The 16,254-nt window shown below is 40.6% G+C and overlaps 1 protein-coding gene across 21 annotated transcripts in view; it reads right to left on the bottom strand.

The window, feature by feature from the left end:
• Positions 1-16,254, bottom strand: part of KHDRBS2 (KH RNA binding domain containing, signal transduction associated 2) — a 520,773-nt gene that overhangs the window by 180,216 nt on the left and 324,303 nt on the right. For all 21 annotated transcript variants that reach the window (XR_012087317.2, XR_012087305.2, XR_012087311.2 and 18 more), the window contains one exon: positions 15,473-15,668. Coding sequence is in view for 2 of the 21 variants with exons in the window: in XM_073000222.2 (XP_072856323.2) it covers positions 15,473-15,668 (196 nt within the window). In the remaining 19 variants the exon portion in view is untranslated. The remainder of the gene's footprint in view (positions 1-15,472; positions 15,669-16,254) is intronic.

The raw sequence follows: 16,254 nt of genomic DNA, 5'->3' as shown, positions 1-16,254 counted from the left end.
ACAAACCATATTTTAATGCCCCAAATGCACCAAGACAACAGTGGTGTGCCATGTAAATGAAATTCCAATTGTCTCCCGAACAACAGTGACAAAGAGCTCAGTGAACCCCTTGCCCCCAAAGGGCGTATCTGACTGTCCGAACTTGCCACTTGTTAGTATGTGCCAGACTTATTTGGTTTTCTACCCTGCTTCCCCCCCAAAACAGAGCCCAGCCTTGCCCAGTCAAATGCTTCCTCCAAGAGCCAACTCCCTTCAATTACTTGTGCTGAAAACAGATCCAAGAGATAACCATGTGGGGAACAGGGGAGGCATCTTGACCTAGACAGCAAAACACTTTGAGCAGGCATTGAAATCCAGCTCTATGGTCTTGCAAAATGAAAAAAGAAGCTGGGCAGTAGCAGCAGGACTGTGTGTGTGAGAACCACAGCTTTCTTCTCCAAGAAAGGGAAAAGAATGGGGTGTCCATGATAGTGGTGGTCTCCAGATGTTATTCCATCCAGCAAAACTAGCAGGCCCTCTGCATTAACATGATAGGGTATTTTACATGTCCTTTTTTAAAAAATCTGATGAAGCCAATTGTAAGCCATGAGAAATGACTATTCACCTAGAATATACTTCACTCAATGAGGTGTCATAACACTTTGCCTGCATTTCCACTATTCCAGTTTGATCTAGTTAGTCATTCCTAAAATATAACGATGTTATTACTCTGCATTATTGAATAATATGAGATACTAAGGGAGGGAGGTTTGGAAAGAGGCTGTTAATATTTCACCCACCCACATCACCATTAGGAAGAGAGCTCATTAATCATTTAGTAAAACATCACCATACACAGAGCCCCTGTCAGCTGAAACTGAGCAGTGCCGTTTGAAAAATTGCATTTCATATTAGTATCCACCTGCTGTGATGCCCAATTTAGCACCGAGCTGTGCCACGTGTTCACCTTGCAATTAAAAAGACATGCCGGGCTTCAAATTAAAATAAAAGCCATCAAAACTATGCAGAGTAGGAAGACAGCCCAATGTAAACATTCCAAACTTTGAAGGCACCTGAAATCCCCACCCAATCTAGCATGATATTAAAAGAAAAATGGAGGAAGGAAACATCGTTGGAAGTTTGTTTACATAGTCATGTGATTCTAAACATGGAAGCATTTTCTTGGACTCTACCATGCTTAGATTTGAGCATGGCTCTGGAAGACTGTGAGGGGGCACTCTGGCCATCCCCAGTGGGCTGTACTTCTTGGACCCATGCCCCCTGATGAAATGCTGGAGAGCTCAGCAGCAGGGCAGCCTGAGGGGATGGAAGGCAGGAACAGGGCCCCAGGTGGGAGTCCATGTCCTGCCAGCAACTGTGAGGCTTAAAATCCCGACAAGGGTGAGCAGAAAATGGGAGGTGGAAGTGGTGAGGAGGCTTGTAGAAGAGAGGTCAGAATTCTATCCAGGCACTATTCACCTGATTCTCTCCAACATGCGAGCAGGGTTGGACACATCCCTTTCCTTCTCCCACATTGCTTTCCCCATGTGGAGAGCAATGTGCTAGCAGAGGAGAGGCTAATACAGGTGTGTAGGCTTTTTGTGCGTGTAAGAACCCAGGCAAATTGGGATTCTTGCTTGCATGCAGAGGCTACATACGGGCAGGGACCTCTCCTTGCAGATGTGCCACTCCTCATGCGGAGAAAGTGATAATGAAAAGGGAAGGGGCTGCATGGATGTTTGAAAGAACTAAATAAATATCATCTGAAAATGCTTCACGTTGAATATGGCTTCCTGCGCAATCAATCATCTTCACAAACTGAGTTTTCATCCCTTGACATTACCAACCCCCCCTCTCTCTTTTTTGCTTATTCTTTACATCAAAGAAGAATGCCTTTTTCTGGTTGAAACGTCATTTAGTTACTTCATGAGATGCAAGTGAAATCTGCATGTGTTCTCAATATACCACTTCCAGCCTCACACTTAGAATTCCATTAATTGATTGATTAGAATTGACTGATAGCATTTATACTTTGCATTTTAACCAAATCAATCCTTCAGCTGAACCCTAGAAGGTTGCTTTTGTTTTTACGGTTGTAAAGATGCAAAAGGTGGCTTGTGAGGAAAGAAAGTTGATAAAACCACATTAAATCAAAGTCAAAGGCTAGTATGTCATCAGGATATTCTTCACAATTTGTATCTGTTTAGAGCAGTGGTTCCCAACCTCTTTTTGAGTTGTGACCTCTTTTATAATAGCCAAGTAACCAGCAACCCCCCACCACCACCATGTTTGCATAAAAAGGCATTTTAATGGGGTAAAGCCATCCCTTCTCTGAAAGTAGAGGTGTCTTTCTTCCCCGGAAGGACCTGCTTCTCAAAAATTCACATACACACTAATTTTAATATCCCACTCTAAAAGGTCAAGTAGGAAATTATTAGACAAGGGTGATGACACACATAAGGTGTGAGGACAGAGTTGTGCTTAGGAAGATTTAGCAATTATCATATTTTTCCGTGTATAAGATTCCCCCTTTGTATAAGATGCCCCCCACTTTTCTAACCCAAAAGTAAGAAATCTAAGTGGGACTTAGCAAGTGTAGGCGGAAAGGGATCAAAGCCCTGCAGGATCACTTTGATCCCTGCTTTCCCTCCCACTTGTTTTTGTTCTCTCCTCAGCTTATTTCCGTGTATAAGACGACCCTCAATTTTTATTCTAAAGGTTGTAGACAAAAGTATAGTCTTATACATGGAAAAATACAGTAGTTCCTTTTTTATGAGGAACACAGAGGGGATGGAGTGGTTGGAGAAGAGGAATTGAGAAGTACAACACCTGAAAGAAAAGATTGAAGAGAAGTATGAACTGGAGTGAATGTTGAGTTCCTGCTACATTGCACAACTTGGACATATTTTTTAAAAAATGACAATATAAATATTTAAGGGTCAAGCAAGGGCCAAATATCCCCCTGCCAGTTACCCTTAACTTACATTACTATATATTGATATGAATATTTATTAGGTGAGGTTGTATTAGTATCAGACAGTCACATTGCACTTTAGGCTGTGTCAGCACTTCTTTTAAACTCCATCTGGCAATGAACAGAAACCCTTTAAAGTTGAAACCTATCATCTAATATTTCAGTCAAGCGAGATGCTCGTTTTGCAGAATTATATTGTTCCTCTTTTATAAATGGTCTTCAGAGGTTTAACATCTAAACATGTACTTGACCTTTTAAAAAAATTAACCCAAAAGAGGACACTTTGAGATGCTTTACATGTTAAACAGCAACCATGTGAATTTTACAGCTTCTTTCTCTTCTAGAGAAGCCAAAGGGGGAAGGGGCGAAATATCACTCTATTTGTCTTTGCAGTGAGATTTCTCTATCTGGGGGAATAAATCTCATGGGGCATTTCTCAGAGGTTTCAGGATCATTTATTTTCCTTGGGAGAATAACAAGCTGTGCAGAATTATTACAATTCCTATGCAGATTTATTAGAATTCCTATGGAGAATAATGCCTTCCCTGTATAGGATGTACAGTACCTGGAAATGGCAGAAAAAAACAAGCTGCAGAAGAACAGCATCTTTCCTGCACAGGGTTCACAGAAAGGGGTTTTATGTTGCACAATACTTGGCAATTTCCTCTGCAGAACAATGGACACAGAGACACACATAAAACAAAACAAAACCGGGGAAATGAAAGCTGGTTCTCGTTTTCACAGGAAGCCAGGAAATCTCCCAGACGCAGGGGAAAGAACTAGTATGTGCTAGTATCTGGCACAATACCATTCAACAGTCTTCAGGGTGGAAAGTATAAGGATAAGAGTGCTGAAACAGATTTTCTTCCATCCCTTTAAAAAACTTCCAGGCATACCTCCCAGGGTGTCCGATAGGTTGAAGGACGTGCAGCTATCTAAACTTTGCTGCTGGAATTAGATGAAAGATTAGGTTACCCCTCAGTTTTAACTATATTATATTCACATATGAGTAAGCCTCAGTGAACTCAGTGAAGGTATATAAATTATAGACACAGAAGTCCATCCATGGATCAGGGCCGTAACAGGGGAGGATGTTAGTGTGTATCGTGTCTAGAGACAGTGAGTGTCCATAAAAAGGAGTGAAAGAGAGTCTGTGATCACCTCAGGTCAATGATTGATTAGTCAGAAGCAAGAAGGGAGTCAGAACAGAGAGCCAAAAGTCAAGCCTTCAGCTTGCGCATATCGTTCTGACAGAGTCAAGAGGGAATAAACAAGATCATGTCATCAACAGTCCAGACTGATAGGCAGGACCTTCAACACTCGGGTGTTAGCTAGAATGATTGCGCTTATTGCTACTGTCCTGGGAGTTGAGAGACAGAAAGGTATGTCTCAGCAGAACAAGGGAGGCAACATGAAGTGCAGCAATAATTAAAGAGGCTGCTTTGTTTTAGAGTTCGGGGAGGAGAATGAAGGGAAATGAAAGCAGCAGCAAAGGGAGGAAGTGCTCTCTTGCACACATACATTCTTAAAGCAAAAGCAAAGTGTGCTGCATATATACTGCCCCATAGATAGTGTTTAAGGAACTCTCTGGGGGTCTGACAGTTTAATTGTGCAGGATACACATTGCTGCTTCCCCCCCCCCTCTCCACCAGCTGGATACTCAATTTACAACTTCAGAAGTATGGAAGGCTGAGTCAGCCTTGAGGTGGCTACCTGATCCCGTTGGGATCAAGTCCCGAGAAAAGTCTTGACTGCAGTACTTCAGTTTAAGTACAACACCATAAGACTCTTAAGGGAAAAGGCAACATGAACCAGAAAGACTCAGCTTAGTTGGGGGGGAAATGTTTCAAAGAGACTTTTTTTTTCCCCTTCAGGGGAGTTTGGGAAATAGGAGGAGCTAAAAGGTGGCACACTGGCTGGACCGCTCAGTCAGGATCTGTCCACACTGTCCTTTTGGGGTGGGCTGGTGCAATGTAAATAGTGTTGGTTGAGTTGGTGGGGAGGATCGATCTGCCATTTGATGCATTCCTTGCATCCAAATGGCGTACTGACTTCAAGCAACTTTCTGACTCTTTCCTCCTTTGTAGCCTGTACCTGCAAAAACCAAATGTCACACAGAGCCCACACATACTTCAGTTCTTGCCATACTTATTTCCCCAGACTTCGCCATTTTGCATGCCAATTCTCTTGCATGTACACCCTCAAACATTCGTCACATAAGCCAGGGGCTGGAGAGTGGAAAGTGTGCTCCTGTCTCTCTTCTCTCATACAAAAAAAAAACAGCCTTCAACACAGTTGCCCCCTCATTTTCCCACCCAACCCATCCTGACCTCTCCATGGCTCTAGGGAAAACTCCTCATATTTATTTTATTTTATTTTTTATTTATTTATTTTATTTATATCTCACCTATCTGGTCGGATCAGGACCACTCTAGGCGGCTAGATATTCAGTTACCACTGCTGCCCTGGGCTTGTTGTTACCGTAATTCCTGCCCTCACACACATGAGCATGGAAAGCACATTGGGAGAGGAGAAGACATGGTGGCTGTGGTTAAAGCACCAACAGCAGCCACACAACTCCTCCCTTACAGTCTGCACCTCAGTGGAGCACCTCAGTTTCCCTTTGGTTCCTTCTGTGGTCAACTGAACAGCTCCCCTCCTCACCTGTGGAGGGTCAAGGGAGTTGAATGATTTTTTAAATTAGGTCTGCTGGATTATCTCTGATGCACTGATTCACTTAGATTATACTAATTTTTTTTTCTTTGCCTGTTTGTGTACAGCTGATTGTAACCACAGCTGTGGGAGGTTTCTTGATTGGCAGTACATAGAAAAGCAAAGTACTGTCAAATATATTTGAAAAAATTGAATCTAAGTGAACCAGCACATCAGTGACAAGACCTTATAAGAAATAATTTCAATTGCCCTGCTCGTCCGCAGAGGAGCAGGGGAAGTGTTCAATTTGCTGAGATCCTGAAGCGGCTCATAAGCTATTTCAAAATACTGGAAATTTACACTGGAAGGTGGCTGCAAGATTCTAGTTTAGTCTGTTCCAAACAACAACACACAAATGGAATGGATGGAACTAGTGCTCACCAACTCACACCAAAATTTGTCACTAAATTCAGTTTGTCCCTGTCTATAGCATTTTTCAGCCAACAGGCGCTTGATGAGCTGGACTACAACTCCCATCCCATCTTCAATGGGATTGTGTGTGGATGAGACTGTAAAAAGTGCTAGGAAAAATTTGTCTTTTAATGTGTGTTTACAATATTTTGTTTAATAACATAATTGGTTACTTCTGAGAAATGGAGATCATTTTCATGCATTTTCCCATTTCTGCCTTATGTTTTAGTAACAAGTAATGTAGTGGTAACAAGCAACAAGAGTTAGTTACTTTTTCAGTAACTATAATGACCTATTGCTGCCCCAAAGTAGTATGTAATTGGATGAGTTACTTTTAGAAAGCAACATTGTGCTGCAACTCAGCAACCACAACAACTGCAATGAGCTCTTAAAGGAAACTAGAATAATTTTGATCAGCTTTTTGGCTATGAATAGAAAGCAGAAAGAAACCAACAAAGCTTCCCCACATCCTTGCACCTTTCAATCATCTTTTGAAAGGGCTACATGTGTGCAGCCCCGACAATGCTTCAGACCAACATTTCCCAATGCAGTGAATGGAACTATGCAACAAATGAAATGTGAATTTCAAAAGGAGCTCCTGGTAGATTCCATCACTTTTTCTGAATGCTTGTGGTTTACATCCCACTAACCAGAAAACAGCATTTTAATTTTTCAACTATGAACTCCCTGTTTTGTTCTTTTAAACGGATGCTGATTTGCATAATTATTTTACAAACAGACAACCCTGTAAAAAAAAATGCATGGCTTTCTTGTGTTAGATATGTTGACATAAATAGAGTACAAATATCTTTCCTGCTGCAATCACTCTCCTCTGCTATATTATTATTTATAATAACCATCTAACCTCCATTACAGTCTTCATAATAACATATAATCAATCTGCCATTTATTGTCATTAGACAGGGGGAAAAATTACTATTTCAAGACACTGCAAATATTAGTGAAATATCATTTAGCCTTTTATCTGCATGCCTTAGGCATAAAAACTAATCCATCACTTCAAATCAATACAGTATGCTGTTCAGGCTAGCAAATTCCACTGTCTGAAATGTTAGGCTGTTCCCATCATCACAACTCTCTCTACGTTTTTGCTGTTTTGTTCAGTGTTGACAGACTCAGTATAATTTTTAAAAAGAACTAAAAATAAAAACATATTTTGCAGTACAGATCTCTATTTGACAAATTAATTCACATGTTTCTATACTTGCTTCCAATAATTTTCAGTGCAATCAAATATGTTATGCTAGAAATATCTAATTATTTTGATATTTCTCCCACTTAAATAATAGGAAAATATTCATTCTAGAAACAATCAAGCTCCTTTATAATTGTGTTGATGATCAGCAGATGTCTTCCTCTGTTGTTCCAATAAATACACTCCTTCCACAGTTGCTTACATTCAGCTTGGGGTAGGGGTACCCAATTGCTCTGATGCTGCCAAAAAGCACAACATTTTATATAAACAGGGCTCTGTGTACATATCCCCAGTGGGGTAAGCCCCATGTCCAAAGAGAGTCCCTGGATGGAGCCTTCCTGACCAATGAACCTGTGCACCCCACGTCAGAAACAAGAGCGTGGAAGCCTTATATTTTTGTACTCCATCTCGCAAAATCCCTCAATCAACATGGCCATTGGATTCTGGGGGTTATAGTCCAAACAGGCAACTTTTGATACTTGTACCTTTTAACAATGATGGAATGTCAGTTGCCTGACTTCGAGTTCAATTAGTCTGGATAAGTGAAAGTACAGCTAATATCCTGGATTTGATTTGAACATGCTCACCTAGCACAGAGACTTGGATGGATGAAGCTGGGGTAGGGTGAGCAAACACTGGGGCAACTTCCTTTTCTAACAGGAAGCTAGGCTGACTCTACCCTTTTTCCAGGTGAGCACAATTTAGGTTCTGGAAAGGAAGGAAGGAAGATTCATAGGTGGCAGCAAAGAAATTATTCTTCTCTGACCCTACCATGTACAAAACCATCCAGCAGAGCTGTTATACGTGGTCAATGGTCTGTTGTACATATGTTGAGAATAAAAAGACACTGATAATCTGCTGTGAAGCTTTTGTTTGGCAATTTGCAGATTAAGCTGCTCGAATCCACTCCGATTTAGATGCTGTAGTTAATATAGGCCCTGTGGATATAACTTTGACAAAAGTACAAAAGGGAGACTGAGTCTCAAGATGTATAAAAATTGGTAGCAATGCGAATTAAATTCTTATCTTAAAAAATCAATCTCAATGCATTTCAGTGGTGGTCTTCTTCAGGAGCTAAGCAAAGAAGGCCACCGCTGAAACCTCTTGAGCCTGAGCTCTTTAGATAAGAATAACATTTGCATTGATACCACTTTTTTATACATTTTGATTGTACTTTTGCCACCAGTGGATGGCCCAGTTCTCTCTGCTTTGTTGGATATAACTTTGACACCTGTTTGTTCTATAACAGGGGTCTCCAAACTTCGGCCTGCGGGCCACATCTGGCCCACCTTGCCTTTTTATCTGGCCCGGTGAATGTCGCAGGCTCAGGTCTGTTCCCTTTAGCCCGTGCACACGTGTGTGAGTTCGGGTGTGTTCCTTTGGCCCTTGAAAATAAGGAACATATATGATGTAGCCCTCGTGCTGAAAAGTTAGGAGACCCTGTTCTATAAGAATGGGTATGTTTCAGTTCATGCAATCTGAGGACCTGGAGTGGATCCTTGGAGAGGTGGATCCTTGCCCTTCCTGGCTTATAAAAGCATCTAAGGGGGACTGGCTGAATGGCTAAGGGGAATGGTGAATGCTTTCAATGCAGGAAGGCAGGGTAGAAGTATGTCTAAAAGAGGCAGCAGTAACATGTTTGTTTAAAAAACCTTCCTTCGATACTATTATATTGGACAATTATTGGCCACTCTCCAGCATTCCATCTTTTTGGGAAGTTCTTCTGGTCCATGTTCAGTTGAGTTTAGCAATATAAATCTGCTCTTTATGTGGACTTTAAATGAAGAATGTTGTTTAAATTATATTTTGGCACTGCAATCCTTTGAATGTTCTTTTTTAGCTTTATCTAATATTGAGTATTAACAGCTCATGATCAGAACCAAAATCTTCTCCTGGTCTTGTTTTGGCAGAGAGAATACAGTTTCTCTGTCTCCTGCTTCCAATTATGTAGTTTATTTGGTTTTTATATTGACCACCTGGTGATATCTATGTGTACAGTCATCTTTTTGGTTGCTTGGAGCATGTATTTGCAATAAGTATATTGCTGGCTTTGCATAAATGAATCATTCTTTTGTGTTGTTTCTGTCACCTAGACCAAGTTTTCCAACAACATTTGGTTCAGGTTTGTTTTCTGCTTTTGCATTCCAGTCACCTATAATTATAAGCATGTCATGTTTTGATGTGTGATCTACATCCTAGTGAATGCTTGCACAAAAGCTTTCAATTTCATCTTCTCCAGCGTCAGTAGTTGGATCACAGACTTGAATGATGGTTATGCTGAAAGGTTTTCCATGGAGCCTGGTTGATATTATTCAGTCAGACTTTGCATTATAGCCCCTAACTGTGTCTGCTATATCTTGCCTCATTATTAGTGCAACTTCATTCCTCCTACGTTTGTTATTTCCATAGCAGAACATTTTGTGTAGTGTGTGTACACATATTATAAAAACCATGGTCTAATGACTAACTTCAGGAATAACATCATTGTGAAGCAACAGATTGGTTTTCAAGACCAAAATCCAAGTGATGTAAGTGAATTATCTGTGTACCTTGGCCCAGTTCTGATTATCACTGTTTTGCTCACATGTGTACCAATATGTATGTTTTGTGACATGCCTTTATGGTCAGTTAAATGTGCTTCTTCTCCTTGGAACTAGTAGGACATGAACTATAAAGCACATCCTCTCATGGTCCTCCAAGGAAGAGTGCTCTTTGCAGTAGCTTAGAACAACTGTAACCCTTTGGGGCGATTATCCTGCTTTGGCTCATGTAATAGGTTATTTGCATATACCAATGACAGCTGTCGGGAGGCGGAGCCAGAGAAGCCAGAAGGCTTGAGGGATGAGTCAGAGAAGAGCTGGGAGGAGTTAGTCAGAGGAGGACAGTTAGGAGTGGAGAGTTTGAAGAGACAGAGAGATAGTTTGGGAGTTTGGGGGCAGAGAGATTTTAGTGAGTGAACAGTCAGAGTGTTATCTGTATTAGTTCAGTATAGAAGAGGTTAAAGAAATATACTGAACGCTTTGTGTAACTTTAAGGATGTGCTTAGGAACTATTCATGAAACAAATTGTAACCAATAAACCTGTTGTTATTTCAAAGTTAAGTACTGAATGGACCTCAGTCTTTCACAGTAAACATAGTTGGTAAAGAGATCAACTGATGTCAGCGTAGTAAAGGACGTGGTGGGTGCCTGAGATTGGGTACATAATCTAGGTACATGCAAGAGGCACGTCGGAGATTGATGGTGAGTGACTGGGTACTGAGACAAGTGGTGTTAGCTTGTAGAATGGTCGTGACAATTGGTGTACAGCGGTGTGATCCGACGTAATCCAGTGAAGCCTAAATTTTAAAAGTCAATTTTGTGGAGTCTTGGTTACCTATTTAGTTAGGATCTGTAGTAAAGAAGTGGGTCACTTGCTAAAAAAAAAAAAGCTTATGTTCGTGGAAAAGCTTAAGTAGCAGGGCTTCTGAACCCAGATCAGAGGGAACTTAAGTGAGGGAACCGACTCTTAAAGGAAACTTCTTTTACCTCAAGATTTGGAAAACCTAGTGAGTTTACCCAAAATCTGGAGCTCAGAGAGACAGGGCTATTGTGGATGAGAGGAAAGCCAGGGTTAGAAGAAATCTGTGGTAATAATAAAAAGCAGAGGCTTGAAAATAAAATTATTTTGGTGTCTGAGGGCAAGAATTGCTCAGATGAAGTAACACAGTAACTAAAAGGTTGTGAGCTGGAAAGCAGCCAGGGACAGCAGCTTAGCAAGAACAATGTAGTTACTGGAATAAACAGCAGAAAGACAGGTCCTTTTTAAAAGCAGTACAGACATAATTCAGTCCGACTAATTCACTCAGACTTAAACATGCCACCCAAATGAAGCCAAAAAGGGAGTCATGGGCACAAAGTTTACCCCATGGGGGGAAATGGAGACCCTCTAGCTGCAATGGAACAGGAGGAAATTGATGAAAATGCCTCAGAAAGATAAGGTGTTCCAAGCCCCCAAGAGTTTGGAAAATGGAGGTTAGAGCAGGAATTCAGGCTTAAAGAACTGGAGATCAGAGAGAAAGCCAGGGCAGTAGAAAGAGCTATGGAAATAGAATTTGAAATGGAGGAAGAAAGGGCCAGAGAAAGGCAAAGAGACAGAGAAATGCAGTTCCAAATAGAAATGAGGAAAATGGAACTAGCCCCTCAAAACAACAGTACAGTGGTGCCTTGCTTAACGACATTAATTCGTTCCAGCAAAATCGCCTTAGAGCGAAAACGTCATAAAGCGAAATTAAAAAGCCCATTGAAATGCATTGAAGACCGTTAAATGCATTCCAATGGGCTGAAAAACTCAGTGTCCAGCGAAGATCCTCCATAAGGGTGGCCATTTTTTGTGCCTGTAGAGCGAGGAATCCATCCAAAAACACAGCAGGGAGCCATTTTGAGCACCCACTGGCCATTTTGAAAACTCGATGCTCAGCTGTTTTGATCGTCGTAAAGCGAAAATCGGTTCCCGAAGCAGGGAACCGATCTTCGCAAAGAAAAAAAAAATTAAAACATTGGTTTCCGATCGCAATTGAGATTGCAAAAACACTGTTGTGAAGCAGATTCATCGTTATATGGGGTAATCGTTAAGTGGGGCACAACTGTAATAGTAATTCTAATGAGACTACGATTCCATCCAAAGTAGATCTGAAAAAATTCACTCAGTACAAACAGGGAGGTAGTCCAGAATAATTTCTTATCTCATTTGAAAGAGCTTGTTGGGACTTCAGAGTGAAAGATGAGGAGAAAATGATAATTTTAAGATCTAGGATTGGGGGTGCTCTTGAAGAAATCTATTCTCAAATGCCTAGAGAAGAAGCTGGAGATTTTGAGGCATATAGTAAAATGGTGCATTCCAGATTTGGAATTAATTTAGAGCACCTCAGAAAGAAATTTAGATCAGTTTCCAAGAAACCTGAGGAGTCTTTTGCCCAGCTTGGAGCATGTTTGACGGAATTGCTCAATAAATGGCTGGAACAGGAACAGATCACCTCCTTAGTCCAAAGGAAAAATGTGTTTGGCTTGGAACAGTTTTATTCAGTTTTGCCAGGGGAATTATGTTATTTGGTCAAGGACAAGGATGCTAGAACTGTGCTACAGGCATCTGAATATGCTGATTACATTAGTGAGATCAGAGATCCTCGATTCTCTGAGGTAAAAAATGGTAGAAAAGGGTGGGACTACAGGAGGAGAGTGCCCCCATCCAGTAGAGATTACTTCAGAAGTACCAAGCTAATGGAAGCCACCTTAGAGCCAAACCCTCATTTCCAGAGCACAGTCCCCTGAAACCTAATAATTCTGAGGGAAAGGTTAATAAGGTCCTTTATACTGAACCGAAGGCCAGTAAACAATGTTATGTGTGTGAGGAGAAAGGTCACTCTTGGGCTCAGTGTGACACTCAAAAGAAAAGGGATTTTAATCAGCATTAAGGTGGAAATTCCAGTCAGCCTAAAAAGGTATTTTGTGTACAGCATAATAAGGCACAGCAACTGGCAGCTGAAGTTGAGGTCTCTTCCCGCCACAGCACTGTTGGGTACATATTCTAGGTACATGCAAGAGGCACGTCAGAGAATTATGGCGAGTGACCGGGTACTGAGACAAGTGGTAGGATGGTCATGACACCCTTCCTTCAAAAAACAATTTGCAGACTGAGTCATAACATTGAGCAAATCTGACAGTGCAATAGCAGGTCTTCATGCTGATATATTTGTTTCTCACCTCATGTGCTCATACTAGTTATTTTCCAAGATCAACTGACAAAGGCATATACTCAGTAGTATTGATGATTTATACTTTCTACATGGCAACCTTCCATTGTTAATACACTCTCCATGTCTATGGATGGGCCCATCTATTAAGTTCATTTGCACATACATCTTCCTTTTCCCACCTCAAAGTCCATTTCATCCCAGTTCCATATGGATTTTGGAAATACAGAGGAAAGGTATTTAAAATATTTCATTTTAATGGGTTGGAGACCACAAAAATAAAGATTGATTAAATTTCATTTTCGGCTGGAATATATAGAAGCAGATAGGTTGAGCTACCACTATTAGAGTCAAAGCACATGAATATTTGCACTTTAAAACAAACACGCAAGCCAGCAAGCTCCCTCTCCCCAGAAACCTCTTTAGAAGTCTGACAGACTAGGAAAGATTGCTTTCAGATCCCATTGCACTGGATGAATCAGACTCATCATCCTCTAAATAGCCAGAACAGCCAAATCCCTATTACAGTCCACTGCCCTTCACTTTATGCTGTGTGGAACTGAAAAAGGAAATTATGCTTCTTTTTAAAGGAGGAAAGGGGGTAAAATAAGAAACCCTACACAACGCATAAACATCCTTCTTTACTTCCTGTTTATATTTATGCCACTTCCCTCCTGTAAATACAGTTAAAACCAATGGAACACATTATGGCAAGGAAAAGAATTGTTACAAATTGCTTAACAAACCAATGAAGAATTGTAGTTAAAACATGAGTAAAAGCATGCAGCCAACAAGCACCCTCTTCTATAATTTTTTCAGCCATTGTTTTTCAAAACCAGAAGTGGTTTGTTTGCTTATTTTTTGCACGTGGAAGCATTTGTGACACCAGAGGATCCCCTTCAGAGTAATCGGCCCCGATTTTAAAATTGCCATAACATTCCTTTTGAATAAGGCCCATTTAATTAAAAAATTCTGTTTTAAATAATCTTTAAAAGCTTATTAAAGTGTCTGACCTACTTTAGACAACTGAAACAACTGAGTATTTGCAAAGTTAGACCAGTAGCATTTAAAGCATTGTTTTAATGTCTTCATTTATGACTTTTGAGGAAATGACTTAAGATAACTATCCTTTTAAATATCAGTACATTAAATAGATTTTATCACAGAAGAAGTGCATTTATCAACAGCCCTCAATACAGAACAGATACAGATAAAATGTAATAAAAAAGTTAGATTGCATAAAATCCACAAGGTTCACAAAAAAATCAATGCAGAAATTCAAAATGATTCTATTCAGATAATATCTTAGCAAGAATCTGGCTGCTATTTCTGTCATAACTTCTCCATCCCAGACAGAAAAAAAGAGGTACAATATTCATGTGATCTTTCTGGATACAAAGTGGCAGTGGGCTAATGAGCTCATTATGAAGATCTCAATAAAAGTTACAGCAAAGGAAAACATGACTGACTTTTTAATTTCTATCAGGCACAAGGACATGGTCTCTTTGGCTAGGATATCCTTCTAAATTTCCCATTGAGGAAGATATCACATTAAAACTTACAAGAGTACATGCTAAGTATTCCCGGATTTTGGAATATCCAGTTTTTGCAAGTACAGTATTTTAAATGATTGATTTCATTGGTTTAAATGATGAGTGGAACCAAAGATAAGGAGAAAAACTACTAGCTTAAAGGTCTTCTTACCAGGAAGTGTAAAGGTCTCACTGCCTCTTGCAAAGCCATTTCAGTGTTTTAGAATGAGAGAAAACAATATACTACCTGGGAAGTCACCAAATGATCATGCCCTGAGGAAACAGACATGGGCATCTGGGAAAGCTAAATTCAAGCTCAGAGTCAGAGGTTCCCCAGCTCTGTTTCACTGGTATTATATGAAGCCAGAGGGGGGAAAAATCAGACGAACATTAACTAGATAGAAAATACAGATATGGAGGCAGTGATACTAAAAACAACTCTGTATTATTTCTTCCATCGCTGGTCAATTCTATACTGAAATGCTATCAAAGAAAACCAGAAATGATTGGAGCAGTCAGCATATCCCAAATACACGAGTGAGCATTTAGTAATAAACGTTGGTCAGGCTTTTTGTTTCAAATACTATCCCAAGCTTCAATTCATACTGCACTAAGCAGTCCCAAGAATCATTCCAAAGGGAAACCACGGCAGGCCAACATTATGATGCTTCTAGCCCTGCAACAGCAGCGGCTTGGGAGCCCCGTCGCTGTGGCCCAATGCCACTGTTGATGTTGATGCAGTGAAAAAGCGAACACTCCATGGATATCACTAACCCCTTTACAGGACAAATGTGAACTCTGGGATTCTTCAAAACATAACCTGCAAAACTGCATTTGTGGAAGTATCAAAGATACCCAATATTTAACCACTGCCATTTCTTTCACTTCCTTTCATTTGTAAGGGAAAAGGTACTTACATATTCCTCATAGGGTTCATGTGCTGGGGGAGGGGGTGGCCTGTAACCTGGTACAGGTGGAATTCCTCGTGCTCGAGTGGTAGGAACACCCCTGGCTACAGGAGGGACCGCAAGTGCTCCACGTGTCACTGGAGCTCCTCTTGGCGCTTGAGCACCTCGTCCAGGTGGTGTAGGGGGGATTGCGCTTCCACATCCCCTAAAAAAACCAAACAAACAGGGAAACCACATTAATTTACAGACAAGCTAAAGGTTGATAAGGCCTATTGTATCTAATAGGAGTTGTATTCTGGCAATCATCGATTCAAGAGTTTTATTCAGCAATGTCCAGGTTCCTCCTCCGCCATATTATTATTACATTTTCAACCCTGCCTATATGCTTGATATGTCTATTTGTATTTGGTAACAGCAAATGACGCCTTAGAGGACACAAAGGCGGCTCAGTTAAAGTGTAATATGTGTAGATAAAAGAAGGAATGTGCACTAGCACTAAAATTTGGATTTGGAATTCAGCTTTGGCATTCAGAATTATAGCCGTTTCGATTAAAAATTTGGAATTTTAAAGATTTAGGAACAGAGCATGGACAGAGTTCCTACTCCAGTCCTCTGAAAAGGCCGACCACAGAGACTGGCGAAACGTCAGGAAGAACAACCTTCAGAACACGGCCAAAGAGCCCGAAAAACCCACAACAACCATATATTTTAAGTAATTTTCTCTCCATGATGGCCAGAATTCTTTTAGCAGAACTCCCATAGCACAATGCATAGTGCTGAATGGCCTCCAG

Source organism: Pogona vitticeps, chromosome 1, assembly GCF_051106095.1.
Source record: "Pogona vitticeps strain Pit_001003342236 chromosome 1, PviZW2.1, whole genome shotgun sequence".
Classification (NCBI taxonomy): Eukaryota; Metazoa; Chordata; class Lepidosauria; order Squamata; family Agamidae; genus Pogona; species Pogona vitticeps.
Note: the sequence above shows the minus strand (reverse complement) of the source record. Positions and strands in the feature narration are given on the sequence as shown.